General features: G+C 44.5%; 2 protein-coding genes across 2 annotated transcripts; one reads left to right on the forward strand and one right to left on the reverse strand.

The window, feature by feature from the left end:
• Positions 1–1,279: 1,279 nt before the first annotated feature.
• On the reverse strand, positions 1,280–10,245 carry scaf4a (SR-related CTD-associated factor 4a). The gene is made up of 19 exons (XM_070843630.1): positions 10,106–10,245; positions 8,416–8,499; positions 8,207–8,251; positions 7,951–8,112; positions 7,664–7,796; positions 7,203–7,339; positions 6,935–7,111; positions 6,686–6,771; positions 6,489–6,573; positions 6,167–6,325; positions 5,943–6,016; positions 5,620–5,810; positions 5,338–5,438; positions 4,975–5,088; positions 4,696–4,852; positions 4,457–4,581; positions 4,061–4,214; positions 3,237–3,392; positions 1,280–2,729 (listed from the first exon to the last, which is right to left on the reverse strand). Exons 1-19 carry the CDS (start codon positions 10,133–10,135, stop codon positions 1,537–1,539), a joined length of 3,363 nt encoding a protein of 1,120 aa, XP_070699731.1. The 5' UTR covers positions 10,136–10,245; the 3' UTR covers positions 1,280–1,536.
• A 2,284-nt stretch (positions 10,246–12,529) lies between these two features.
• Positions 12,530–21,210, forward strand: hunk (hormonally up-regulated Neu-associated kinase). Its single transcript, XM_070843970.1, has 9 exons — positions 12,530–12,867; positions 15,784–16,076; positions 16,834–16,889; positions 17,346–17,481; positions 17,593–17,720; positions 18,511–18,637; positions 18,817–18,985; positions 19,233–19,395; positions 20,337–21,210. The coding sequence occupies exons 1-9, from the start codon at positions 12,628–12,630 to the stop codon at positions 21,083–21,085; spliced, it is 2,061 nt and encodes a 686-aa protein (XP_070700071.1). The 5' UTR covers positions 12,530–12,627; the 3' UTR covers positions 21,086–21,210.
• Positions 21,211–27,355: the final 6,145 nt, after the last annotated feature.

Below are 27,355 nucleotides of genomic sequence, written 5' to 3' on the forward strand. Positions count from 1 at the left end.
TTTTTTACATAGTATCTCCAAGTCTAGATCACTCCAACTTCTGAAACAAAGCCTTCTTAACTAAAATGTATTTACTTAAAAAATATTCAGAGAGAGAGAGATATACCACAAAAGACCTGGATGTACCATTTCTTAATTTTTTCCTCGCTCTTAATTTTTGTGCACATCATCTTGAAATGTCTGCCCACCAATCATAATATCTTTTAGTTTTGAGCCCCCACAAAGGTTTGTGTTTTTCCAATATTTTTGTAACCAAACAAAATAATTATATGCACACACAAAGACTTAAAAAAAACTTTCATAAGGTTTGCTATAAAGTGACATCTGGAAAAGTATAGTAAGATCAAAAAATGTGAAGCATTCTTGATTTTCTAAATATTAGAATGACACCAGTGTTGTTATTTCACAAGGAATCGGGTGTAATTCCTCTTAGCAGTAAAATATGACTATGTTAGACCATGTGAGAATAACCTCAGCTTCTAGTCTCAGTACTAGTTTTTAAAAACTTAAATAAAACCATGCATTAAGAGTGAAGTTGTTTAAGGACATTGGGTATTGGCCAGTCGATGTGCACAAGACACCAACTCATCAGTTACTGCACCAAGTGTCTGAGAGCATGAAGACTACAGTCTTTATTTTGCCTGAAACAAAGTGAGTGAGGGAGAAATGAGGACATAATCAAAAGGAGAGCGGAGTAAAAAAAACCAGGCCAAATTCTGTATGATTTACCCCAACATCCACAGGGATGTTTTCCTTAGTTTGGACTTTTTTTTTTTTTTTTTTTTTTAAACAACGTCCTTCTCTATTCGAACATCTACAAGTAAACTGATTGGATTTGAGGCCACCGTAGCCCTTTCTAAAGCTTACTGGCTCTGATAATGAAGCCGACATGAAACACATGAGATGAAAACAAAGAAAAATATATGGTGGCTCCATTATTATATCGTTGTTCGAGAAGATGTTCAGTATTCAGTATTCAGTGTTTGACATTTTGGCAGATTTAAAAAAAAAAAAAAAAAAAAAAAATCTTAAAATGAACATATCTAGCTTATTGAGGAGTGCCTGCTATCACACAGATGTGGCAATGAAGTAAAACTAAATTTGTGTCACAGAAATAATTCGCTTCCTTCATCTGCGAGCCAACTTGAGTAAAACCATATAAGTTCAAATTAACCTCAAATGAACAGAGCCAAGTTACCATGCAAACAACTTACAGGAAGGAGGAAAAACTAGAGCTGACAGCCAATATTTAACTGGAGCCATTTTTCTAAACTGATTTTAAGTGGCGATGTGTTTCCAGACACAGATGCAAAGCCATATTTGACCATTTTGATATGTTCTACAACATGTGTGGGGGATGTTTGTTTTCAGGAAATGTTACTGCCCAGAAACTCTCAATTACCAGCTGACAAACTGTGACTAGTTAGAATGCATCTGCCAGGAGGTGAGGCTGGTTATCATAGTGAAAAACAAGTTGTTTGTTTTAGTCTTTCAGTGGCTCACAGCAGTCTCTGGCTAAAGGAGAAGTGAGCCAGTCTATGACGCTGCTTCCTCTTTACTTTCTGTGGGCTCACTTTGAGCTGAAGGTAAGGGCTCAGAGGGCATTGGCTCTGCTGCGGCAGTAGTTACCTCTGGAGGCGGAGCTATAAGTTCTGAATCTGACTTGTTTTGAGAAGCTTCCACGCTTGGTTCTTTACTGGTTTCCATGGTGACCGCAGGAGTCAAACTAGGCTGCTCCGTGTTGTTAGCGGTCCGAAATTTGTCCATGTTTTCCAGCTCGGCCAGTCGATCATCTCTGTCCCACCGCGTGGTCCTTTCTCGTCGTTCTGACCGCCTCGGCCTGTCCCCTTCTTTTCCTTCGGCTCCCCTCCCTCTTTCTCGACTCCCTCCTTCTCCCCTTCCTCTTTCTCCTCCCTCCGCCCTCCCTCGCTCCCTCTCCACATCATCGCCCCTTGGTCGCTCCCTGTCGCTATCCAGGCTGCTTCGCCTCTCCCTCCAGTCCCGTCTGTCTCTGTCTCTGTCTCTGTCTCTGTCTCTGTCTCGGTCTCTGTCCCGGTCGCGGTCTCTGTCCCGGTCGCGGTCTCTCTCCCATCCTCCTCCCCGGTGATCGCCCCCGTCTTCCTGCCATCCTCCGAGCCTGTCCCTCCCATCCATTCTATCACCACCTCCTCCCCTCCCTCCATCACCAAATGGACGCCTTCCACCGCCAAACCCTCGGTCCCTGTCTCTATCCCTGTCTCGGTCCCAGTCTCTGTCCCTGTCTGACTCTCGGTCCCTGAATCCGGGCCTGTCTCCCCTGAATGGTCTGCTATCCATTTCTTCCGGCACCTCCAGAACACGAGGACCCCCTGGTCTGATAAAAGGAGGAGGGGGACCTTGAGGAGGGGGACCTTGAGGAGGGGGACCATGCACATGTGGAGGGAAGGGGGCTCTCATATTGTGGGGAGGGAGCATCCCAAAGCCTCCTTTGGGTGGAGGGGGCTCATGGTGCATCATCTGAGGGTGTGGACCTCTGGGAATCATCTGTGGGGGCATCGGTGGCATGTTGGGGTGAGGGGGTCGTGGCCCGTGGGGTGGAGGGAAACGCTGCATGTGTGGCGGCAGGGGAACCGGAGGACGCTGGAGTGGGATTATACCAGGCCGTGCACCAAGCAGACCACCAGAAGGGGGTTGGATGTTTCCTGGAGGACCGCCTGGCAGAGAACCTGGAGGTATACCTACCTGGTTACCTGATTGGAGAACAAATGCAAAAACATCTTTAATTTTGAAATCAACTTTCCTAATTGTACAAAAGCACCATATAATATTTCATTTACTATACAAACAACAAATCCCACCATCTAGGAAGCATTTATTAGCAAATGCACGGTGCTGATACTGTATTTTCCACTGATAAATACAAATTAATCATAATCAAACTTCACTTACATTTCTGCTCCTACCAACTCACTACACTTTACCTAAATCAGACCCTCTGACGATTGATCCAGACAACATTAGATAGATAGATAGATAGATAGATAGATAGATAGATAGATAGATAGATAGATAGATAGATAGATAGATAGATAGATAGATAGATAGATAGATAGATAGATAGATAGATAGATAGATAGATAGATAGATAGATAGATAGATAGATAGATAGATAGATAGATAGATAGATAGATAGTAGGAGTCATTTGACATATCATGAATAGCTTTTGAAAAAACGCCAAACAGAAAGACAGACTGACCCATAGGTCCCATCTGGTTGTTGAAGATGTTAGGTCCCTCCAGGACCTCGTCACTTTTCCTGTTGCCCAGACCTGCTGGGTCCAGTGGCGGATCGTCAACTCCACCTTTGGAAGGAGGTGGAGGACCTAGAGGCAAAGTACCTGGAGGAGGAAAACCTGAGAGAAGAAGGGTGAAAGGAGTTAGGGTGCTTACACGCCACTTTGATTCGGTTCATGTGAACTCTGGTGCATTTGCCTGTTAATGTGAAAACTGTCCATAGAACTGGTCTGTTGAGGTGTAACATCAACACTGATCAACCACAAGACTTGATCGTAGATATATAATTTTAGCATATATCACAAGTTAAACTATTGAATCAATCTGCTGACAGTTATACATATACATATATATATGCACACCAGCACATGACTGAGGGCTGAAAAGGACTGAGGGTTTTCCATGATCAATGAGATCTGAAATGAGGAAACTGACTTGTGTTCTAGTCTATGTATTTTGCAGTTTCTTATAAAGTAAGCAAAACGTTAGGATCCCATCTACCCCCCTTAGTATTAGAAGTCTCTTCGAAATGTGGGTCCATGGAGCGCAACGAATTAGTTACTGCTCAGCCCATACAAATTCATGTTTACAGCTCTTGGTGCATTTGTAATAAGCCACCTTGAACACAAAACCAAACAGCAATGATGTATCATTTGGACTAAATGAGCTGAACTGCAGGTGTGAGATTGACTTTAATTTGTGTGAAGAACGGGCCACTGAGTAACAGAGAGAAACTGGATGAAAGCCAGTGAGAAATGGTTTGGTGGCAGCAGTAGGAAGGGGCTACCTGGAGGCATCTGCATGGGGTTGAAGCCAGGTCTGATGAAAGGAGGAGGGGGGACGCCTGGGGGGAAGGACGGCGGAGGCATGCCTATGGGACCAGGAAAGACGGGAGGCTGGAGAGAGCCCACACCAACCATTGGCTGCTGCATTGGAGGAACCTGAGAACATTTACAGGGATTTACTGTGGATGCCAAATGAGACGGTTATTTGCATATGCTTCCCAGAGGCACTAATGCCTCCATATTTATCCTTCTGATTGAGCACCATACACACACACACACACACAAATCAACTGAGCATTTGCACACATCCCTGAAAGAACAGCAGGTACACACTCTTGCTAAATTTTCCGAATGATATTTCTTTACCAAAGGTGATAGGTAAGGCAGCTACTGTTTACCTGTGCAGGAGGGGCAGCCGCAGCCACAGGTAATACTTGTGGCTCATCAGACTGCTGTGGCTCCGAGCGGCCGTTGTGGGTGAGTTCCTCTGGAAGGTCAAGAGACTTCCTCACTCCAATCCACTCTACAACACACAGACATGAGTCAACAGTCAACACACTACAATGCACAATAACATCAATAATACAACTTGTTTCGGATGCACATTTCAATCACTCCCTAATGTGCCTCTTCTTACCTGGTGATAAGGTGTCTACATCCAGTATTCCTCCTTCTTTTAGCTCCTCCAACTGAGCCTCTCTGATTTTAGACCAAGGTATGTAGGTGACACCCAGCTCAACGTCCCAATACTGTTTAAACTCAGGCTTTATGCCTTTGTTCAAAGCCCAAGCAATCTGGCAAGAAATAAACAAAAACTACTCTTAATTCAATGGGAAAATTCTCAGTTTTCTCTATGACTTGCGGATCATTTGTCTAGCAGTGCTTTAATAAGCCGCAGTGTGTGTCACTAACTCACCTTGATGGCTTTCTGGTTAACTTTGTGAGATCCTCTACTAAGCTTCTGTAGAGCCCTGAAGGCGTCTTGCCGATGTATCATGACAATATAGGCACAGCCACGTGGAGGGATCATCTTAAGAAGAGAAGACAGACAGGTGAGGAAAAAGACAAGGAGATTGGGATTTCCATTTAGATATGCACTATTTGGTTTGAACAGTTAGTCTTCTGTCGTCTTCTTCATGAAAAATACAAACTATATAATATGTCAAATGTAATATGAGGTGACTGAAAGACACAAAAATCTGCATATTTCATCTGTGGGTAAGTAAATGCAAACACAGGATGTGGATCAATGTAACAGGATCTTGGTGAGTCCGCTTACATTGATGGACTCTATCTGGCCAAACTCCTCCAGTAAACAGGCAACATCTTGCTGTTGTGTCCTCTTGTCCAACTGGCCCACCCAGAGAGTTGTACTGCAGACTGAAACAGAGAAAGAAAATGTAACATGAACTAGAATTGGAGAGATGCCATGCTGTCATCCAATGACCATTATTTTATGGAACTACTAAAAAACACTGCGCACCCCTAACGAATCATTTCCTGCCCATGTCTATCTATTAATAAGTAGATGCACATAAATAGATAATAAATTATGACTCACTGCTTAGCGTCTCACTCTTGGGTGGCGGAAGGCCTTTCTGCCGTCGCTCTCTCTCTTTCTCTCTGTCCCTGCGCTCCTGCGAGCGAGAGCGTGGGGAATGGTGGCGTCTATCCCTGGAGCGCGAGCGGGATCGCCTGTGCCTCGATCGTCGCGTGCGGGAATTAGAGCGTGACCTCCTCCGCTTTGGAGACCTGGAGAGAGAGGGAAAAAAAACTAATGATATGTTCACCGTAAATGATCACAGAGCAGCTCATCGGCATGAATCAAAATAATAAATAAGAGCACATGACAGTGCTGAGATGGAAAATTTGTTTGACGCTTACCTGGAGCCTGAGTGCGACCGTCGACCGTGTCTGCCATCTCTCATGGCGGAGCGGTCCATGTCCATTGACATATCCTGATATGGAAAAGATATTTAAATTACCGTACAATAGAACATTCTTGCCATATTAAGCTGTTTTCCAATTCTTAGATTTCAATTTGGAATGCAAAAATGCACATTTACTTTAAATTCACTTGTTAGATTTTGCACTATGGCCAAGTCTACCTGTTGTTGCTGGACTGCATTATGGGGAGGGTATAAGCCCTGGAATGGAGGCCCAGTAGAACCAGGGAGAGCATGGCCCATAGGAGGCATCATAACTGGGAAGCTTTGTCCTGGCGGTAAACCATAGGCCTGGAGCTGGCCATTGGGAGGGAGAGGAACCTGAGAAAGACAACTGGAGTAAATATTGTGCACGTAGAATAGGTAGGGATTTCCGAATAGAAAGTTAATTTGTAGGAATAAAAGATTTACCTCTACCAACCTTTTATTGTCATATTTTTAAATGTAGTGCGTATTTACAGTTTTGTATTGCAGTATTTCTTACCTGTTGTGGGAGGTCTTGTGACACGTTCATCATCTGCGGTTTAAAGTGTTCCATGTGCTGTAGGAAAGGTGGAGGCTGCTGCACACTGCGATGACAAAAATAATAAATCAAATCAGTTTCACGGCAAATCAATCGGAGCTTCCCACTTCTTGGCATTGCTGAGCCACTGTGGTATATGTAATAAATCAATGGCTTACAAGGAGGGCTGTGATGAGACTTCATCCTTCTTTGTTTCTTCCCCAACTTCTGGTTCGTCGTCATAGTCAAAACGGTCCAACAATTTCTAAGGGAGAGACAGGTAATGGTTGTAAACGGTGCACAAATTATGCCGTTTTTATCAACTTCATACAGACAGTGTGTGTCTAAACAGTGCCTGGCCTCTGCCGTGTTGTTCAGAGTATATTTAGTTGTTGATGGAATATGAAAATACAAAAACGCACTGCCACCTTGTCAAAGGCTGTCTTCTGCTGGGTGGCTTGGGTGGGCACGGGAGGTTGCGGGGCGGCCATGCCCAGTCCAGCAGTGATGTTTTGCGCCTGTGTTTGAATGGTATGGACAGGGGGCTGAGTGTTGGTGTTGGGCTTCACTGGCTGCTGCTGAAAGTTCTGGAGCATCTGTTGAAGCTACAAAAAAAATGCCCGTGACGGAGAAGAGTTATTAGTGAGGGTTTACGAGGTGTGCAAGCAAGGGTGACACAAGAAAAACGACACTCACCTGCTGACCCTGTGAGGTTTGGAAAAGCTGTGCCACAGCAGCAAAGGCATCAGAGTTTTGCAGCTGAGCAGCAGGTGTCGCGGTGGAGTTTGCCGTTACCGTAGTAACCGGCTCTTTGGCTGGAGGTGGGGAGGAACCTGAGCGAAGAGACACGGCATGAACATGTGTGTGAATAGCACAAAGATAACATTACTTATATTTTAGCACATTGTTACATTGTTTTATGCAATATAAAAGAAAAAAGTACATTTACAAATTCATCCGCAATACAAACGTTCATTATTTTCACCAGTGAATGCAACAACTCCTTTATAGGTTATTCAGAGCAGTTAGGAATTTGTGCTGATGATGTTGGTAAACACAACAGTTGTGCAAGATGTTTTGATTGTGAGACACTTTAAAGTTGACTCTGCTGACTGATATATATATATGTACTGATATCAACATTACAAACAAGTTACCTGGCTCATCTGTGCCTGTGTAGGGTGCAGCAGCACTGCTAGAGCCAGCTGCCATGTCCAGGAGCGGCTGAATGACTTCTATCTTAAACACCCCGTTCTTCTGCCACAGGTTCAACACTCGCACGATCTTACTCTACAAATTAAAGTAAGAAAGCAAGGAAGCGGGTGAAGGAGAGGGAATGACAGGAGGGTGATTTATCATTAGAGAGGACAAAATCCTTCCAATGTGGTTCTATTTGTAACTACAACACCATAATGAAGTTTCAAACAGCTCCTCTTGTTCTTACCCTGTCCTCCACTGGGCAAAGGCAGAGGTTCTCAAATGTTCCTGTAATGTTTTTGGTGAACCTTGGACCAAACACGTCCTTGTCTGTTCCAAACTGGTGTCTGGACTGCCTGACGATGGAGTCCACCACATACAGGCCTGCTACTTTGTACTCAGGCTTACACTGAAGGGAGCAGAAGGAGAAAACAGATTTGAGTTTACTCATGTTTGATGAGGAGAAACCGGGTGACGACTGAATTTAGACAGGTTTGTCTCACCTTTTTGATAAACTTTTCCACAATCTGGACCACATGTTTATAGAGCTGAGAAAGAGAGAAGCAAGTGAGCGTGGTATCGTCTATATATATAGGCTAGGCTCAAAAAAATACGGGATATAATTACAGAAATACAGTGAATGCCGCTCAAATACATATACATGTAACTCTCAAAATGAAGGAATGCCAAACTCAGTGCAGTGCAGTCTTACTTTCATAGCTTTGATGGCTGATTTGGTAATGGAGATCATCTTTGCCCGAGAGATTGGGGGCTTGGAGTCCATCAGTGAGAATAACTAGAGACAAAGAAGATAATAAATCAGTGAGATGGGGGAATCATTAGCCAAGCCGAAAAAATAAATAAAAAGTTTCGCAATTAAATCAGACATTATGAGCTTTAAGCAATGATTATCCCAATATTTAATAACATTAATTGGATTACTGATCTTTTGATGGTTGCTAATACTGATGATCTGAAAAGTGATGCTGTGACTGTTTAGTGGAAAACTTTTTCACTTCCTGTGTGATTGCTGTATTATTCATTATTCTCTCTAAACAATCGTTGGTGTTGCGGTACATTGCACTGTAGTGCTGCATAACCAGTAAATGCATGAAATCTTCTCTATCGTTTACCAGTTTCGCTTTCTAGTTTCGCCTTGGCACGAGCAGACACCTGAAAATAATTTTGTAAATGAGAGTTTCGCAATCTCTCCCCTGGTCTGAGGGCACTAAGGTACATTTTTGAGGATGCAAGACGTCAAACGCACAGCGACGTAACTCACATTACATAGAAAAACAGGATAAAGTCTAGTTCAATATGCTGCAAGGAGATTAGAAATAACCCACACACACTTGGCCTGTGTCTGCTTTTGAGGATGCTAAAGCATATTGTGGCTGTGTGGTGCACTAATGGTCTGCTTTCCTTATTCTGGACTACGCAAAATGGTCCAGCATCTGAGAGAAACTCATTTAGACATCAGTGAAGCACATGTTTACTCTTCTAATATGTGTCTATTGACAGTATGCTGAATTTCTCAAATGAACAGAGATTTGCATCCATAAACAACAACAACAACTGCTTTCTTTATCTGATCCGGACAGAAACTAGTAATGAAAGTGAGAGACAGGTTTCCATGAGAAGCTCATCGTTACCTTGTTGTTGTGCTGATTTGGTGCAATGCATGAGCACCAGGACAAGCTACTTATGGTACCACTGCAGGCTTGTGTTTGCACTCAGTTTTAGTGAGCCAAGCCACGGTAACTGTTACAGCCAGGGATTAAAAAAGCCATCAGCAGAAACGAGAAAAACTAAAAGATCAACAACAACAACAACAACAAAAAAAACCCCACACCATTAGATGACTTGACCTGTCTGTTAACTGGATCCCTAACACTGTGAACCACCAGTCCTCGGGCCTTACATCCACTTGGCCTGACACCACAACAAACACAGGGAGTGCATATCATTGAACCAGTGGTGAACATTAAGTTTATAAGCTTACAGTGAGACAATAACAACTGAATAATGCATTTCCTTTCTGTGTGGTGGCCAGTAGCATTGTTGCCAACCCCAATGTTGGTGGCCATGCTCCCACAAGCTAACATTTACATTGGTTTGCGAACTTTGTGCAAGGTTACTGAAGCCGCTGTGGACCGGCTACCGCTGTGTTAGCTTGCTAGCTAGCAGAAAACCATTTCATCTGCTCCAGTAACACTACTAAGTGCTGCAGGTGTAACTACAACACTCGGCTAACCTCCCGAGCCAGGTAGGATGGACAAGTCCAGCTAGCTAGGCCCGCTGGTCGGTCCTGCTCCACTAGCTCCGGTGCAGCACAGCACCATGACCAGCACCGCCAGACTCGGTGACTTCGGGGTCTCAGCGAGCCCTTGGAGACGGCTTACCTCGTGGTTGAAGGCGTTGACGGCATCCATGATTGCCCAACGCTGCGAGCCTCCCCCTTTTACTCCCGATTCCCCGCTTACAGCGATGTTTATTCAAGAAAGGGTCGGTACAACATGTCCGCTCCCCGTAGCTAGCGACAGTTAGCCTAGCATCGGTGGCTCTCGGGTCGGCGGGCACGGCAAAGCATGATGGGATTCAATCGTGTTGTTCCGGGTTGTGTCCACTGGGTGGCGCAGTGCTGCAGGGATTGAGGACTTGAGGACAAGAGCATGTATGGGACAGGGGCGCCTACCGTGGATGTATTATGCTGCCTACAGAGTGCTCTTTAGGTCGATTTATCCCATCAGGACTCATCAAAAAATCAGGTTTGGTTCTCCATTTATGCTTCCTCCCCTTCTCTGTGCACAGTTTCCCTACATCAGTACTGTCTATTAGGTACAATACACACGAAGAAGGCCACACATGCAATCTTACAATATCCTCCTCCCAGAATCACTATGCTGGCCTCAGATTTAAACAAGCCGAAGATTGAAATTGCACTTGCTGTTTTATTATTTCAGCACAAAACCAAAAGGGACAATTCATATTACTGTTGTCATCATCACCTGATGTTTCTGGGATGCAAAGTCAAGCCACAAGTCACCCAGCCAAAGGAGTTTAAGTGGAATAACCCCTTTTATTGTGGCACATGCTTCTCGTATTTAAAACAATAAAAGACATGTGCAACATTTCCAATACGTGCTTTTAAAAGTCATTTGAATTAAACATTATCATTTACAAAATCGTTAAAATAAGACCCCTCTGTTATGTTGTATATGTTATATATGCTCTGTTATATATGTATTCTACAGCTGACTGTAAAACTCCAAGGACGTATCCACAGTTTTAAGTCATAATTTCACCACAGAGGTGCATTCCTGGTCTCAGATTAATGGCTATCAGGTCAACACTGCAGGCTCACCCATGCCTGAGACTGCAGGACTGACTGCATGTGTTCTTGTAGTACAAAAAAAGCTCCAATAGATGGTGGTACACTTATTCTTTTGGGTCCATCTCTGTGTGTCTGGTCTGGTGTCTAGAAAGCATGGTCCAAGCGGGCAAGTCAAACTCACATGTGCATATAGGCTTTTCTTCTCTGTCCTTCTAGGAACCCATACAGGTAGTGAACAAAGCAGAGCACACCTCTGTACACCATTAAATCTGGTTGGGCAGCACCACAAAATACAGTTTCACAAGACACATATTTGAAACAAGCTCAAAAAAAAAACACAGAAGTCAGCCGGGCTGTTCTGTTGGATTTATTAGGTGTGATTATCCCCTGTAATTATTGCACATACAGTATATCCATATTAGGCCAGATTAACCTGCCTTGAAGCCAAACACAGAAAGAAACGTGTCTCAAACTGTTGTCCCTCCCCACAGGTGTCCTCCTTGGACTGAAGGACACCACGTTAATTAGGTCAATGAACACCTCAGTGAGGGAAGAGAAAAACACTTCTTTGTTTCAGTGTGCTGGAGAAAAACTTTCCTATGCTGGCAGAACTCCAAGTTCAGCACCCCCCTAGTTATATCACGAGAACATGCCAGTAGCTGCCTGGGCTGTCTTGTTTTATATGAAATGGAGCACCTCTCAGGGACAGCATGTATTTATGTGAACGCATTGCCACAGTAGATCCACACCTGCGTGGAATTGTGGATGGTGTGCACATTTTACGCGCAATATCTACCCAAATGAATCTGTAATGTAATGTACTTGCAATGAAGACACAAATAAATCAGTCGGGATAAAAGAAAATATTTGAACAAATGTATTGACAATGTTGCAGTCTCTTGCTTTTCGTGCTGCAAATGTATTCTTTGTTCACAGCCGCGCGCGGTGAGCGCACCGTGCGGAGCGGCGAGGCGGCGGTGCCGGGCGGAGTTGTCGCCCTTGTTCTCACATGCGCTCCGCCCGCCTACGCTGATTGGATTGGAAATTACCCCGCTGCCACCACCAGTGTGAGGGGCAGTGCGTGTGTGTGTGTGTGTGTGTGTGTGTGTTTTTCCCACCCTCACGCTAAGAAACGCCCCCTCAGATGGCCGGTAAAGTCACTTCAAACTGAAAAACACGCTGCCAGAGCGCAGAGCATTCAGGAGACGTGCATGTGTGGAGAAGAGACGCCGAGTGACAGCCTAGGTTTTTTATTTTAAACCCACACGAGTATTAAGACAGGTTGCGTCAGTTAATAACTTTCCATGACAGAGTCTGACATTTTTCTGTGTGTGTCATTTAAATCTAAGCTGATACACTAATCGTGACTTGTGCAGGAACCTGCTGAGTGCGCGCACTGGATGCTTCGGGTGAACAGGTGGCGCAAAAGCTTCGGTTCTCTTAATTTGTTATTAGGGACGAGACGCACAGAGGCAGAGGGGAGTTGACGCACCTTACCGGACAGTAAGCATTTAATACCTGGCTTTAAGCTGGGCGAGTGACGTAGCTGTCTCCCCTTGTAGAGAGGAGACGTTTGACCAGGGAGCTGTGATGCCAGTTGCAGACAGCGACATGGTAGTGGACAACAGCAACGGGTTATACGAGGGTAAAACCCCAAACAGCGCCGGGAATGAGAGCATCCTCCCGGCCTCTCTATGCAGTCCTGCGGCGGACATCCTCAAGAACTTTTACCACACCAAACGCGTCGGGAACTATCTGATTGGGAGGAAGCTGGGAGAGGGATCGTTCGCCAAAGTTAGAGAGGGTCTCCATGCGATGACCGGGGAGAAGGTAAGAGGACTTTGTCACACCTTTTGAAATTCAGCAGGGTTTGATGCAATATATTTTGTTTATCTTGGCATAATTTAAATCCATCTTGTAAACAGAATTAACGTGAATTGGCGTTCTTGGACTTTTTTTAAACCAAAAAACAACTTTTGAGAGAAAAAAACATGTTGTTTTTTTTTTTTTTAATTAAATGAGTTCGTTTTGACTGGTATATCATGGCTTGAACATCTAAAAACAATAAGTGCCATGCACCAGGGGCTCTGATATGGTTTTAAGTGTCATGCCCACATGTCAGTCAGAAAAAAAAAAAGCTCCATTTATAATGACAGTTTATATATTATTATAAATCTCTCTCACATTTAGATTTTAAAACGTCCCAATCCAATCAGCCCTCATCTCTCTCAGAGAAAGTCACCAGCCCTGTTGGCGATGGGAGGCTTTGTTAATGAGCTCATGCGGCACCACCAGCTGCTCAACTCGCCTATATGCACAGCAGGGCTTGTTTTCCAGCCAAACTCTAGTGACAATATTTACTTTTTGTGTGTGTGTGTGTGTGTGTGAGGGACGGAAAGAGCTGCCTGTGATTTTCCTCACATGTGCTTGGGTAACTAATGGTGTTGCTTCTCTGAGGCTCTGCTTTGTCTGGAGCTGCTGCTGGTGGTGATCTCACCACTGTGGGCGCGCAAGCCTGTGATAGGGACAGAGGGGGATATTGCCCGGCCTATGAGAGAGCAGTGGCGCTACTTGCATATGAAATCATGTCGTTGATAAATGGGCTTCAGCCTCATTATGATTCTGCCAGCGCAGGGCTTTGATATGGACTACCATTGGCCACTGGTTGCCTTTGTCTCTCCTGGCTTTTCTGGAGGGAGCAAGCAGGACATTTGCATATTGGAAAACAAGTAACCCCTGCTCCCTATGTGTTGCCTCATGTAGACTGTTTGTGTTTGTTTAAAACAAAATATGTGCCACTGAAATTAATAATTAGCATATTAAAGCATATTAAACATTAGCTCACTCTGAGCCCCCCCCCCCCTCCCATTTTTGTTGCTGTGAGGAGGAAAGAAAGCGCTCCTCTCCCCTTCCCTCACTCTCTTTGTTGAGGATGATGCAAACACTGGCAATCACACAACCAAACGCATCACATGCTCTCCCTCTCTTTACACTCTCTCTCTCTCTCTCTCTCTCTCTCATTCAGTGGGGTAGAGGGACCAACAGGCGCTGGAGGGGAGCGGGTGGGGGCAGTGAGTTTATTCTGGCAAAAGCATGGGTAAAGGAAATACGGGAAGACTCCTCGATCCTTTTTTTAGCATCACTAGAAAGTCAGAGTGGATGCGGGGGTATGAGAGGCTGGGTGTGTGTCTATTGGCAGGGGGGGGGTATAAAAGTGAGGAGAGGTGAGAGATGGTGCTGTCATGGTCAGGGGGCTGGAGAGGTCATATGCATGTGTTTTTGATGTCTGTAACCCACTTTCCCCTCCATAGTAGCCCACCTCCCCCCCTTTTCTGTCTGAGGGGCGCCTGATAAACAACTGAATCCCCCGCAGAAGCCCCCCTGGCTGGGCACACCCCTCCCCCTTCTATATACCCACCCACCCACCCCCATCTCCTCATATAGACTAGCCTACTGTAAATACAGTGCCCCATCCCCCCAGACATACCCTGTACCCCCTTTCATATCCACTCTGCCTGGCGTAAACACGGGCCATCTATTACAGTATTGTGACAGCTCAACACAGGCACACACACACGCACACACACACACACACACACACACACACACACACACACACACACAGACGCACGCACACACACGCACAAGCACATACAGCCAGGTTTAATTAGCAGTCGTAAAAAGGTTTTCAGAGGTGAATCAATTATCAGAGATGAAAGGACGAAAGTAAAAAAGAAAGACAAGCTGAAGGACAGAAGAAAGAGGGGACACACACACACACACACACACACACACACCCACTTTGGCCCTCACCATTTCATTAATGGATATGGTGATTAGTTTCATTGGTCGTGCCTTTCCGTGTCTGTGGGCTCTCCTTGAGATGATTTGCTGTGTATGGAAGCCGTGCTCTTGAACCCAGTCTAGACGGGATACAAGGAGACACGGGCAAAGGATGAAATAGAGATGGGCACATTATTAAAAGTAATTAGCTACAGAGGGAAGCAAAGTGTTTTTGTCATCGAGGTAAAGGACGCACGTTCTGTGGCTTTTATGAGGAGGGTCTGCAGGTTTCTTCTTCAATGAGACAACAAGGGCAGAGGAACACAGGCAGATGCTGGGATGAGCAATTAAAGACAAAAAACACTTAGCACATCTGACTGGGAATCTGTTCTCCTCAGTCTGTTGCATCTACTTCAGAAAGTGAGCAGCCCCTAATTTATCCTCGCTCAGCGTCGTCGTTACATTTGTCGCCGCTTCTCATGTTTCTTTAGCTGACAACTGAACTCACATGGCAAATGGGGGAATATTCACTGTCCATTTGGCCTTGGCGCCTTCTCAACAGATAGGGTAACATTTGTTTTTTTTTCCCCTAGTTTATGATGGTTCAGTAACCCCTACAGCACACACACACACAAACACACACACACCTCCCCCCGTAGCCTCTGGGTTCTCAAGCGCCTGGGTTGCCCCACATTGGGAGCAGCTGTGTGGGAGAGGTCAGTGTCGAGTTATTTACCCTGCAATGGAGACTGAGTAGCTTATCACCTGTTACACCACAACTCTGTCAAAACCCTTCTCCAAGTCACAGCAGTGCACGAGTGCTCTATTCTCCGTGGGTGTTATTCGCCATATCATATGGTGCAAACTTTAAAAGCCACACTTAAGCTGCAGAGTTGGTGCTTTGTCTGAAATAACAGCCTCACTCCATCTTTTCTTTCTCTCCTCCCGTCTCAATTTCTCCAGGTGGCGGTGAAGGTGATCGACAAGCGGAAGGCCAAGAAAGACTCGTATGTGACCAAGAACCTGCGGAGGGAGGGCCACATCCAGCAGATGATCCGCCACCCCAACATCACGCAGCTGCTGGACATCCTGGAGACGGAGAACAGCTACTACCTGGTGATGGAGCTGTGCCCCGGCGGGAACCTCATGAATCGCATCTACGACAAGAAACGCCTGGATGAGAGGGAGACTCAGAAATACATCCGGCAGTTGGTGCTGGCCGTTGAGCACCTGCACAGGGCGGGTGTGGTGCACAGGTAAAAGAAAAGAAAAAACAGAGCTACACACACATTAATATCAAGTGTTCGAGCAGAATTTGTACAAATGCCTCAAAAAAGTATTGAAGTTTTGCAGCTGTTAATTAGTTAAAGCTGAATTCACAATCTCTTTCTCAAAGTCGAAGTTAAGTCTTTATTGTACACATTACTTTTAATCCACAAATAATCATATTTGTCTGCTCAGTAACTGCTACGCTACGGTCCAAGAGAGCTTCAACGGATTTTCTTAGAAAATAAATAAGATGAAAATGAAAAAATGATTTGTACAACTAGATTTCCACACGCTCTGCACATATATTAATCATCCCAATGCATTTCTCCTACAAATACCATCACATCTTATGAGAAAATGTTTGATTTCATTTAGGAAAATCTACATATAAACTGTATCTCTGAATCAAATTTCACAAATAGATTTCACAAAGCTCTTCCCGGGAATATTCAATTCCATGTCGCTCAGAGCCTGGGAACTAAAGTTCCATCATGCTGAGATGGCCTATGTAGATAACTGTATAACAGGATTTCTAAGACTAAGGAGGGATCTGGAGGCACACAATAGACCCTGAAAATCAGCCAGCGTGACCCACATTGGGAGGGGTGTCTGTATGTGTTGGGGTTTGCGGGGGGGGGGGGGACTGACCTCTCCTGTTTGTGCATTGTATGATGATTGTGGCTTAGATAAGTTATCAAATGTAAACAATGACAGGCATTGACATCTCCTGTTTCTGTCTTACAGGGATCTGAAGATAGAAAACCTCCTCTTGGACGAGCAGGACAACATAAAACTCATAGGTAACTCAAGACCTCTCGCGTTTACAGTCCTCATCTTCTTTTCCTTGTTTATTGTCATGCTGCTTCTTTTCAACGTCCTCTGAACAAGACTTTATATGGAAATGCAATAAATTAATTCAGAAATAGAAAATTTCCCTAAGCAAAGAATAATATGAAACCAGTTAATAACAAAAGAAGGCGCTTGATGCCAGCGACTTTACAGTAAACATAAAAAGATTTTCTCAGTTGGAGAGGGACGCGAAGAGTTTCACAGTGTCCCACATGTGGTGAAGCGTTAAGAGCAATTAAATATTCTGTTAAACCCTTATAAGCTCTCACCATAGTGCTAATCTGCTTCTGTTTGTGTGTGTAACACTGTGATAAGGCGACTCATTTAATGGGTGAGGTGAAAAGACAGTAAAAAAAACCAAAAAAAACCCCAGAAATAACACTCACCCCTCCTCATCTGTCCTTCAGATTTTGGCCTCAGCAACTGCGCTGGGATCTTGGGATACTCTGACCCGTTCAGCACCCAGTGTGGAAGTCCGGCCTACGCCGCCCCAGAGCTGCTCTCCAGGAAGAAGTACGGGCCGAAGGTGGATGTCTGGTCCATGTGAGTGTTTTCCCCTTTTTTTCCAATATAATCAGGCAAATATCAACTTATTTAAATACATTTACTTCATGAGTTCACCAGGCGCTGAAGTGTGTTATTTTGGTATTCCAGTGGTGTGAACATGTATGCGATGTTGACCGGGACTCTGCCGTTCACCGTGGAGCCCTTCAGTCTCCGAGCCCTGCACCAGAAGATGGTGGACAAGGAGATGAACCCTCTACCTCCCTCGCTCTCCACAGGTAAATACTGAACGCACAAATGCACATTAGTGTTCTTTCACTGTACTCACCCCTCATGGTCGACCAGATGGGAGTCAAGTCTGAGTGTGTAGCTGGCTTGGAAACGAAATCATTTAGGGTTATGATTGCGTGTGGTTGCCTTGGCAGAAATACATTTTTATCAGTCACTATTTTATTTATCTCTGTGACCTTTCCTTTTACACAAAAACAGCCTGAATGGGTTAACTGTAGTAGGACAGGTTAATGCTGTTGTGTGAGGCAACATGAGATAATTAGGGGGGGGGGGGGGATTTGCATGCAAGCATAACACTTGGCTCGGAGTACTGACGCTCATACCACAGATACTTGGCCTCATCATGTCACAACAGTGTCAACTCTAATATGCAAAGCAGGCTGTGATTTATATCCTGTTATGTAAGTGACTATTAATGGAGGTATTGACATGTGTCGCGTCATCTCATCTCTTATCTAATAACTGAATGAAAGCGGATGAGGGGGGGTGAGGATGTTTGTCGAGTGCACTGTGTCAAGACAGAGGGATTCTGAAAGTTGCACTTCTGCTCCAACTACAAATTAGAAAACAGCTATGAGTGGTGTGCTACTTGGTAGAGAAATTGGGCAACATTTAATGTTCAGTCTTGTAGCTGTCAACCAAAAGAGCAGCCACAATTCTCAAGAAAAATTTGTCACGCTACTGATCGTGTCAGTGGAAAATTTTTACGCTTTATGCGGTGAGTCAAGTGTTTGTGGTGGCGTGTGAGTAATTATTCTTCCTTTCTCTCTGACTCAGCTGCCATCTGTCTTCTGAAGAAGCTTCTTGAACCAGATCCCAACAAGCGTCCCAATATCCATCAGGTGATGGCTGATTCGTGGCTACAACTGGCCAACAAGAACACAGGGGCACCGTACCTCAACAGGTAGATTCACGCACATTTTAAATGTGGACTTTGTTGTCTGAATCTTTTTTTTTTTTTTTACAATCTTAATCTTTTTTTTTTTTTTTAACACGGAGAATTATTTTTTTTTTTTCCACGTTCACTTTAAAGCATCGCAAAGCATTAACATTCTCGCTCTGCATTCCCTTTCTGCGTTTAAGGATCCACATTGAGGAAATCAACCACACTGTGCTGCTGCATATGACGGAGAAGATGGGCTACAAGCACAGTGAGGTCCTGAGCGCTGTCCTCACCAACCGCGCCTGCCACACTCTGGCTGTCTACTTCCTCCTCAACAAGAAAATGAAGAGACTCTCTAAAGAGTACAGGGTAAGGGGATCCCAGCCAACAGCTGCAATTCTCAATAACTGTGGGTGCAGGAAAAACAAATTACACATGCTTACACATAACATGCCATCATTGCAACGGAGGCGCTTGGTCACCCTCCCACGAGTGTTGAAGTAGTTCCAAACTGTTCATCAAAATTCAATTTAGGTGTTAGGTGTAGCGGAAAAACAGGTTTGTCAAACGCTAAGTGCCGTTGTAATGTATTGTTTGCTGTTTTTTTTTTTTTTAGGAGATGCAGTTCCAGGAGAAAAAGAAAGGAGAAAAGCAGAAAAACGAATACTTCCAGACCCAGTGGAGGAAGCACGTCGACAAGCTCACCATCCCCCCCAAACAGACGCCCGTCTACCTGGCTGTTAGCAAGGGGCCAAGCAAGGAGAAGAAACACAGGACAGGTGAGGAATCATGTGGCGCAGTACAAATACACTTGGGCAGATTTGTACAGAAGATATTGTAATAAGATGCAGTGTCTGTTTTTTGTTGATAACAAACTATCACTTACTCATTCTAATTTATTTACCTTTATTTGTACAGGGTAGGTTGACTGAGCATGCATGTTTCCCACACACGTAGTTCCCCATCCATCCATCCATCATCCATCCATCCATCCATCCATCCATCCGTCCATCCGTCTATTGTTTAGCTGTCCATCCATCCATCCTACCACCCACCCAACCACCCTTCCATCCATCCGAGAGGAAACATCTTGGACAAGTTGCCAGTCAATCGAAGGGCTAACACAAGAACACTTCTTTTTAATTTCATTTACCCGTTGATGGTCAGATGAAATGACTGATAGTATAGTACAGGAGGAAGCGTGCAGTATGGAGTTTAATCTAGCGACACAGCAGCAGTAAATAAATTCAGTTCTGGCAAATTTGGAATTTTTAACGCACTCCTCGAAGAAGAGCTTACAAGTGACGGGGGCTAGGAGCTAAACCGAGGCCTAAGCTCCCCTCCCTCTTCTCGTAGTGATATAAGTCGTACAGGGAACGCCTATAGGTTGCTCTAGATCCAGCATGCCAGAACAGGCTGTTCCTCACAAGGTTAAAATCAGTGCAGAATGTTCTTATACCTTTTTCCCCCGGGTTATTAATGCTCTCAAATGATTATGCCATAGAGTTATGTATTCACTGACATGACCTACAGCACCTAGATGTGTAGGGCACTCAGCCAACAGTGTTCAGAGAAGCTGCAGTTCTCCACTTTACGTTCAGTTCAGTTGTATCTGCAGCGAGTTTAGCAAAAACTGATATTGCGGATGTTTGTTTGATCAACATCATAATGCAGTATTGGAATGCAGAAATGTGAACAATCCTTTTCATTTCCTCCACAGGTCTCTTGCGTGCCATAACTGGAGGCCATCGTAATTCACCTCTGGCACCACCTGGCACCGTCGCTTCTTCCTCTATGGAATATCTAGAGATCCACCCTCTCTTTCCCAACACCCCTCAGCAACGGAGGCGCTTGGCCACCCTTCCACAAGTAAATACAAGCCCCGAACACAATATACCCGCTCCACCAGCACCATCCCCGATTGGCATGCATTCGTTCGGCTCCCTCTCCAAAGCAGAGCAAATTGAAGACACCCCGGCTTCACCCTGGTACAAGCTGACCAACGGGACTCTGTCCCCACCCCGTCACGTCTCTGCCTTCCAGCCCGACTCCTCTTACTTGAAGAAAGCCACAATCCCCAGTCCTCCCGTCCTCATCGTCAACCCGCAGCCCAAAAAGAGCATCTCGTCAGATTGGGGTGGTTCTTCTGACACCAGCGGCAGCCCCCCGAGCACCATAGGAAGCCCCCCTGGCAGCTCGGCTTTCAGTCCTCCGAAGTCCGCCTTCAGCCCCCTCAACCCCACCTCAGCATTTAGTCCTCCCTCCAACAGCAGCAGCAGTGATCCCGAAAGCCCGACGCACCGCAGCAAGTTCCCCTCAATGGGAATCGGACAGATCCTAAAGAAGAAGGTCCAGCTGCAGCCCTTCAGCTTCCGGCCAGAACAGGTCGTTGAGGAGGTGGTGTCCCCACCTCCCTACCCCATGCAGACTCTCCTCTGTGCTTCAGGTGCACTCAAGACCCTCTGCTGAGGGGCACACGACGAGAGGAGAGAAAATGAAAGAAAGACAGAACTCAAGGCCCCTCTCAACATTTTGTTTAAGTTGGAGAGGTCTTCCGGAGCGGCCTTTTGAACTTTTGAATTGCGACTGAGCCACTTTTCATGACCGACTTGATCATTTAAAAAAGAAAAAAAAAAGAAAACAAAAGGGGTTTAAAAATACTTTATCTCTTGCTACCGCTCTCATTATGTAATAAGAGGTGGTGACACTGAGAAGATGAGATTTGAGACGGATCCCTGAGGGATGACTAAACCTCACTGTGTCCTAGATACAGAGTGGACATGGGACATCATGTAATATGGGCCTTGCAAGCAAGGAGAACACACACATGCACACGCATACACACGAAACACTGTATTATACACTGAGTTAAGAGATTCTCTCTTATGTAATAATTGCTGTAACTGGTTACTAATTGAGCCGCAAAACTGATTCACACCAGCTAACAGACCCCGACCCTGACCCTGATTACATGTATAAATGTTTTGTCTCTGTGAAAACTCTCTTAAGATACCCACTGACTTCCAGCCGGCTGGCACTGTATCCTCAATGCTGGCTGGATGAAGAAGCTCACTGCACTATTCTTAAAAACCAAAACCTATAGTAACAACGGTGTTTACCATCTTTTACCTCACTGCATTATTCATACAGTCGATTGTGACGTGCTGGTCTGGATTTTGCCACAGTGTTGCAGTGTCTGAGCGTTAGTGCCATTAGATTAAACACGCTGAAATAGAAGTAGGTACCAAGAGTAGAGTCATACTCTCACTTTTTTATAACATTCTCATAAACTATCACTCAACACTGAAATAATTCACAGCTATAACTTTTTATACACAAGCATTGCATCACCTCTACAACCCAAAGGGAAACTGTAAAAGTCTTAGTTATGACTCTCGCAGGAGGATATGCCTGTTCATAGTCAGTTTTGAAAAAAAAAAAAATAAAGAAAAAGAAAAGATAAAAAAAATAGAGCATCAAAAGCCTTATGAAACTGATCAACCTCGCCAAAGGTCGAGGGTACAAAGGTGGGAATAACTGCTACTAGGATCACGTAACATCCATGAAAATAATCCACTTCCTTTTGTCTTAAAGCTGTAGTCTGTGCAATAGTCTTAAGTGTTAACTGCAATGACGAGTATTTGCCAAGAGCTCTCTGAGAGTGATGTGAAAATTGTGCTTGTAAATAACAGTACGACTCCCGTGTCCCTGTCACTTAGGCCGCTCTGTAGGAAGGGATTCTACAATGTGCGTCGAAAAGACTTTTTCCACGTCTTAGTGGCTTCGTAATACTATTCGACTCTACAAACGGCTTCCACGGGCACACGAGGCTTCTCACTGTTAGGATACTGTAGAATCTCTTCCTGTCCAAATGAAAAGTTGCATGCAATGTTTCACGAGTCGAACTGTACTGTCAACATTTGAAATTAATGTCTTTGTACCTTTTTCTGGTTGATGCTGAGATTGATACAGACTCGGGGGGTCTTTTGTAAGATTTTGTAATGGATGGTTTTGTTTGAGTGTCAAGAGATTTCTATCCTGTATAAAGTATTTTAAATATTTATACGGAATCCATTATGTGTCTGTCTGGTCTTTCAACTGCACCTGCTTACTGTCTGGTTTCATTTGGGTACATCATATACGCTGTGCACACATGCCAATATACAACTTTTCAATCGCTGAAGTATATAGAATTAATGCACTAAAATTACTACAATTAAGTAAATCCATAATAATCCACAGAATCCAACTTTTCTTGTTAATTTATGTACAATTTACACAGAGCCAGAGGCATATAATTTATTCCTAAAGCTCTCAGCTCCCAGGGCACTTAATGAAGATTGGCCTCTCCGCTATAGGGAAGGGTTTATGCTGCTTTACAACCTCCATGTGCCACTTGTCTCACATACCATATACGTTTCCCACAGGACACCTGTGGTGGGTAAAAAAAGAAAAACATACTTTTGCAACAGCTGAAGGATCCTTAGAAATGACACACACACACACACAGTGCGACCCCCTCCCTCTCCACACACACACACACACACACACACACAGTAGACATTAATCTACTCAGCTGTGGCTCCCGCGTCCCCATCATAAACCTCTTTGGGTGACACTGCCCTGACGAGACAAAGAAGGGGGATCACCAGAGCTCCGAGACAAACACACACAGGACAACACAAACAGGGGCTGTCCGATTAAACCAGCATGGCTAAGCTGATAAAAGCCGTGGGGCAAGAGTGGCTCTAAAATGCATTAGAGCCGGAGCCTGTTGTTTATCAAAGACAGGGAGACAGTTAGTCAAAATCCCCAGGCGGTCTGGAGAAACAAACAGGCTGTGGTCATGAATACCATGGCTTAACCACAGCGAGCGTTCGCCACAGGGCATGCACAGGTAACACCTGTACCTCAGTGTTCAGCGCTGCTCTGGCGACACCTGTAGTGGGAGTGTATAACACACACACACACAATATTAGTTACAGTGTTGTCACAGTAGTTGTGCTCCCAGTGACAGAGAATACCAGATTTGGTAACTGTTTAACAAGTCTGACGTTAATCAATAGAAATTCTTATAATCAATTCAATTGAAAACCCAATGGCTTCGGGAATAAGATGATCTGCCGCTTTTCTCTGGAATAAATGTAAAAGTCTTTTAGATAAAACAAGTAATTTGATAAGTCACCTTAGGCTCTGTAAAATTTTCATGGACATTTTATAGATTAAAGTATTAATGGAAAACAACAGATTAATCAATAATGAATATGTAAGAAAAAGTTAAATTGGATGCAGAAGCGAGTTGTTAATCTACGTATAATCTCAGGAAGCATTCGTGGAAGAAAGCCGTACTGATGAGATAAAGGCAAAAAATAATTTTCCTTGACGGACAGATTATTTCACCATTAATCTGTGTGTAAACAGGTCAAGTTATAATGATGATTCTGTGATAAACAAACATCCCCTCCCCTCCTTTAGCAGGGATGGGCAATAAAAACTGATATTTTTCTTTTTCGTTCATGCCATATTCAGGATATTTTAATAATGTGAATCGTGCCAAACTATTTTGTTGTCTTGAGAAATACACGCACGTCAGATTTCTCCGGGGAGGGATTTCTGAAATATTTGAGATGCCGGATGAAAAGACATGATGGATGATTTTCTGCACCTGCACAAAATATCTTGATATATCGACAGAGGTCTTTTGGTTATTATGACTGTTTCTGTCTGTTTCTCCAAACCACATATTTTGAAACACACTGCACGTCCACCTGTAAGACTGAAACAAGCGAGCAGATTTGTGTGGACAGCAGACATATGCCACACCCTGGGGACATGTAGGCTTTCCCTCCAAATTTTGACCAAACATTAAACAGCCAATCTCTTTGTTGTACTCAATAATTCACAACCTGAGCGATGGCATTCAGAAATGCTCACCAGAGGCTGTTCATTACCTGTCTTTGACCATATAAAACCATATTTTAATATTCAAATCACATTTAATGTGGGGCCAAACTGACCACTTACTGTATGGCAGGACTTTATTTATGTCAATCTGCTCAGGCTTAGATCCTGATGACACTAATCCTGTTTTCAGCCCCCTTCTCCTCACATATATACACACACACACACTCACACCAGGGTGTCACTGGCAACGGGGCAAGCCTTTGTGTCTGAGAAAAACAGACGATTAACCTGCTACGTAGTGACGAACACCAGGGATGTGCATACCCACCACACACACACACACAGAGACAACCTGAGTAACCTGGTTTAACCTCCCAGACCGGTACTGCCTCCTCAGCAGCTCACACACATGAAGAGGAAGAGGAAGAGGGAGAGAGTGAGAAAGAAGCAGACGACCTGGCAGACACCAGCGTACACAAAGACGTGGGGGGAAATAAACAAGCAGATGTTTCTAATGAAGTAGGAGGCTTTGAGCACTCAGAGGGGATTTGGGTTATTCCGTCGGACGAGACTCTGACCGGCCAGCTATCCAGTTCGATCACAGACACAGATGAAGGTGATTAATGAAACGAGAAGGCTGTGGCTTATCAGAGATTTTACGTTTTCACTTTAGGGGTGCTGTCTGGAGAAAAAGAAAAGAAAAAAAAAAAAAAAAAACACAGCTAAGTTTCCCCAATGCTCTTGACACCCAGATCATCTTACACCCACTGATTCCTGAGATTAGTTTGGGAAATGCAGCCTCTCAGATGAAGGGTTTTACTAACTGACCTGCCATCCAGTCTGTGTCACACAAAGACCAGACTGTCTTAATGACTTAAGGTCTAAAAAGAAGATTTAGGTGAAGCATATGTCAAGCAACCAACAATGTAAGGAAAAGTAGTGTCAATCAACCAAGTCACAAGTTCAGTTGAGTTCACATATTTTCATTAAGCGGATGTTTAATTTTCATTATTTTTTGATCAACCAGAAATAAGTAAAAATAGAATCTGTTAAATATAACATCTGGGGATAATAAGTGCAAAAAGGCAACAAGTAAATAAATAATCATATGCTAATTATCATGTTTGAATTTGAAATTTAACGTGCATGGCAGAGATAAAATACAACTAAATGAGAACACAATGCACCTTGGGTTTGGACAGTGCTGTGGAGAATCAAGAGTTAAACCAGGAACTGGTCTCAAACCAGCAATGAGCAACTGGTGGGGTGTGGTTCTTTTGTCCGGGCAGAACCAAATATGAGGGGAAGGCAGAAAAATGCAATCAAACAAAAGAAAGAAGTGCTGATTAAAGTGATTATTATCAAACTGAGGCTGTTTTTCAACCTCAGTTAATTGGTAAAACACTTCAAACTGCCAGGGGAAAAAAAATCACTTTCCTCATTGCTCATTTTATAACAGAACAAAAAAAATGGCACTGAAATGAGGTCTACTGAATTCCTAAAAACAGAAACATTTTCCTTTTTTCATTTCATGGAAATAAAACAAACATATTTTGTAAGTTGGCACACAGGTGGCACTCCTTGAGATATTTTTTCCTCTCGAAAACAAGATCAGAAATTCAATCAAAGAGCGCAGCTCAGCCAATAGGATTTCAGTGTCTGTGGCAACAGCAGCATCAGTTCAGGCAGCCATTGGTCTGATGTTTCACACAGGGAAGGCTGTGATTGGCTGACAGTGTGCCGAGGCTTCATTGCCTCCATGGCAACATTGCTTCCTTATTGCTTAGGGAAGGTGAAAAGGAGGGAAAGAGGGGAGGCGACTTTCACTCAGACACTACCTCTGCATTATTCATCCTTTGTCCCCGAGTGCTTGTAGAAATGTGTGTAGATGTACTGACTGATGCATGTGTGTGCTCCTGTGTTGGTCTAGGTTTGGGTGCTGGTGATTGGTTGAGACTTAAGGGGTGAACGGGGTGAAACCGGTGCAATAATTGCACTCAACAGTGCAACGCATCCAGCAACACAAAGTCTATATATAAAACGGCTAAATGAACTCAGAGGCCATTCGGTGAGCTCCATTCAAACGCAGCTACTTGCCTTTAAGCTTTATTGCTCTGAATGGAGCAACAAACAAACAAACAAACAAACTGGGACATATTCTCCAAAATGAGTCTATTACAGGGCGGAACAGCGCACATCTGGACAGCCGGCCGGCCGGCTTGCATCATCCCCTCACTGTGCTGGATGCATGCAGGCACCCTCATCCCTAAGCGAGGACCGGATGGAGAAAACAACACCACCAGAAACAACAAAAAACCACGCGGCTTGTTTGTTGTTGTTTTGAGGTTTTTCTTTTTCCCGGCAATTGAGGGAGGGGAGAATTAGAGGGAGGGGGGAGGGAGAGAGAGAGAGAGGCAAGGGTGGGGTTAGGAGAGAGAAAAACATCACACAGAGATTAGGATGGAGGGGTGGGGGGGGGGGGGGTTCATTCAGGACTCCTCCCTCGTGTATGTGTCTGAGTGTGAGCGGGGATAACGTCTGTTGACAGGCATGCCGGCCAGCTAGCTGGCTGGCTGTTCTTCTGGCAGTGAGCGTGATGACGAGATGGCAACAGGCACTCCGCATAGCACGTGCTCCCAGTTGCCATCGCAACCTGCCCTTGGATACAGCGTGCTGGTTGGCCGTTTCTAACTGTTGTTGTTCTGTGAGGCTGATGAAACCTCGTGGATGAGGGAGGGCAAGCAGTACAGCATGCAGCCGTTTTTCCCGCCTTGGTAGAAAGTGTTGCTAGGCACATTAGAGGTCAGCTTGGTAAACAAACACTCAGCCGTTAAT

The sequence above is a fragment of the Pempheris klunzingeri genome, chromosome 14 (assembly GCF_042242105.1).
Source record: "Pempheris klunzingeri isolate RE-2024b chromosome 14, fPemKlu1.hap1, whole genome shotgun sequence".
In the NCBI taxonomy this organism is placed as follows: Eukaryota; Metazoa; Chordata; class Actinopteri; order Acropomatiformes; family Pempheridae; genus Pempheris; species Pempheris klunzingeri.

Bases quoted from the DNA above. Each gene is read 5' to 3' on its own strand.
- scaf4a (XM_070843630.1), bottom strand. From the start codon at position 10,135: ATGGATGCCGTCAACGCCTTCAACCACGAG. The intron at 6,017-6,166 runs GTAGACTTGGCC...TTTCCATATCAG, and splicing joins ATGCAGTCCAGCAACAACAG to GATATGTCAATGGACATGGA. The intron at 4,582-4,695 runs GTAAGAAGAGGC...TGTGTGTTGTAG, and splicing joins TGTAGACACCTTATCACCAG to AGTGGATTGGAGTGAGGAAG.
- hunk (XM_070843970.1), top strand. From the start codon at position 12,628: ATGCCAGTTGCAGACAGCGACATGGTAGTGGACAACAGCAACGGGTTA. The intron at 12,868-15,783 runs GTAAGAGGACTT...CAATTTCTCCAG, and splicing joins ATGCGATGACCGGGGAGAAG to GTGGCGGTGAAGGTGATCGA. The intron at 18,986-19,232 runs GTAAGGGGATCC...TTTTTTTTTTAG, and splicing joins GACTCTCTAAAGAGTACAGG to GAGATGCAGTTCCAGGAGAA.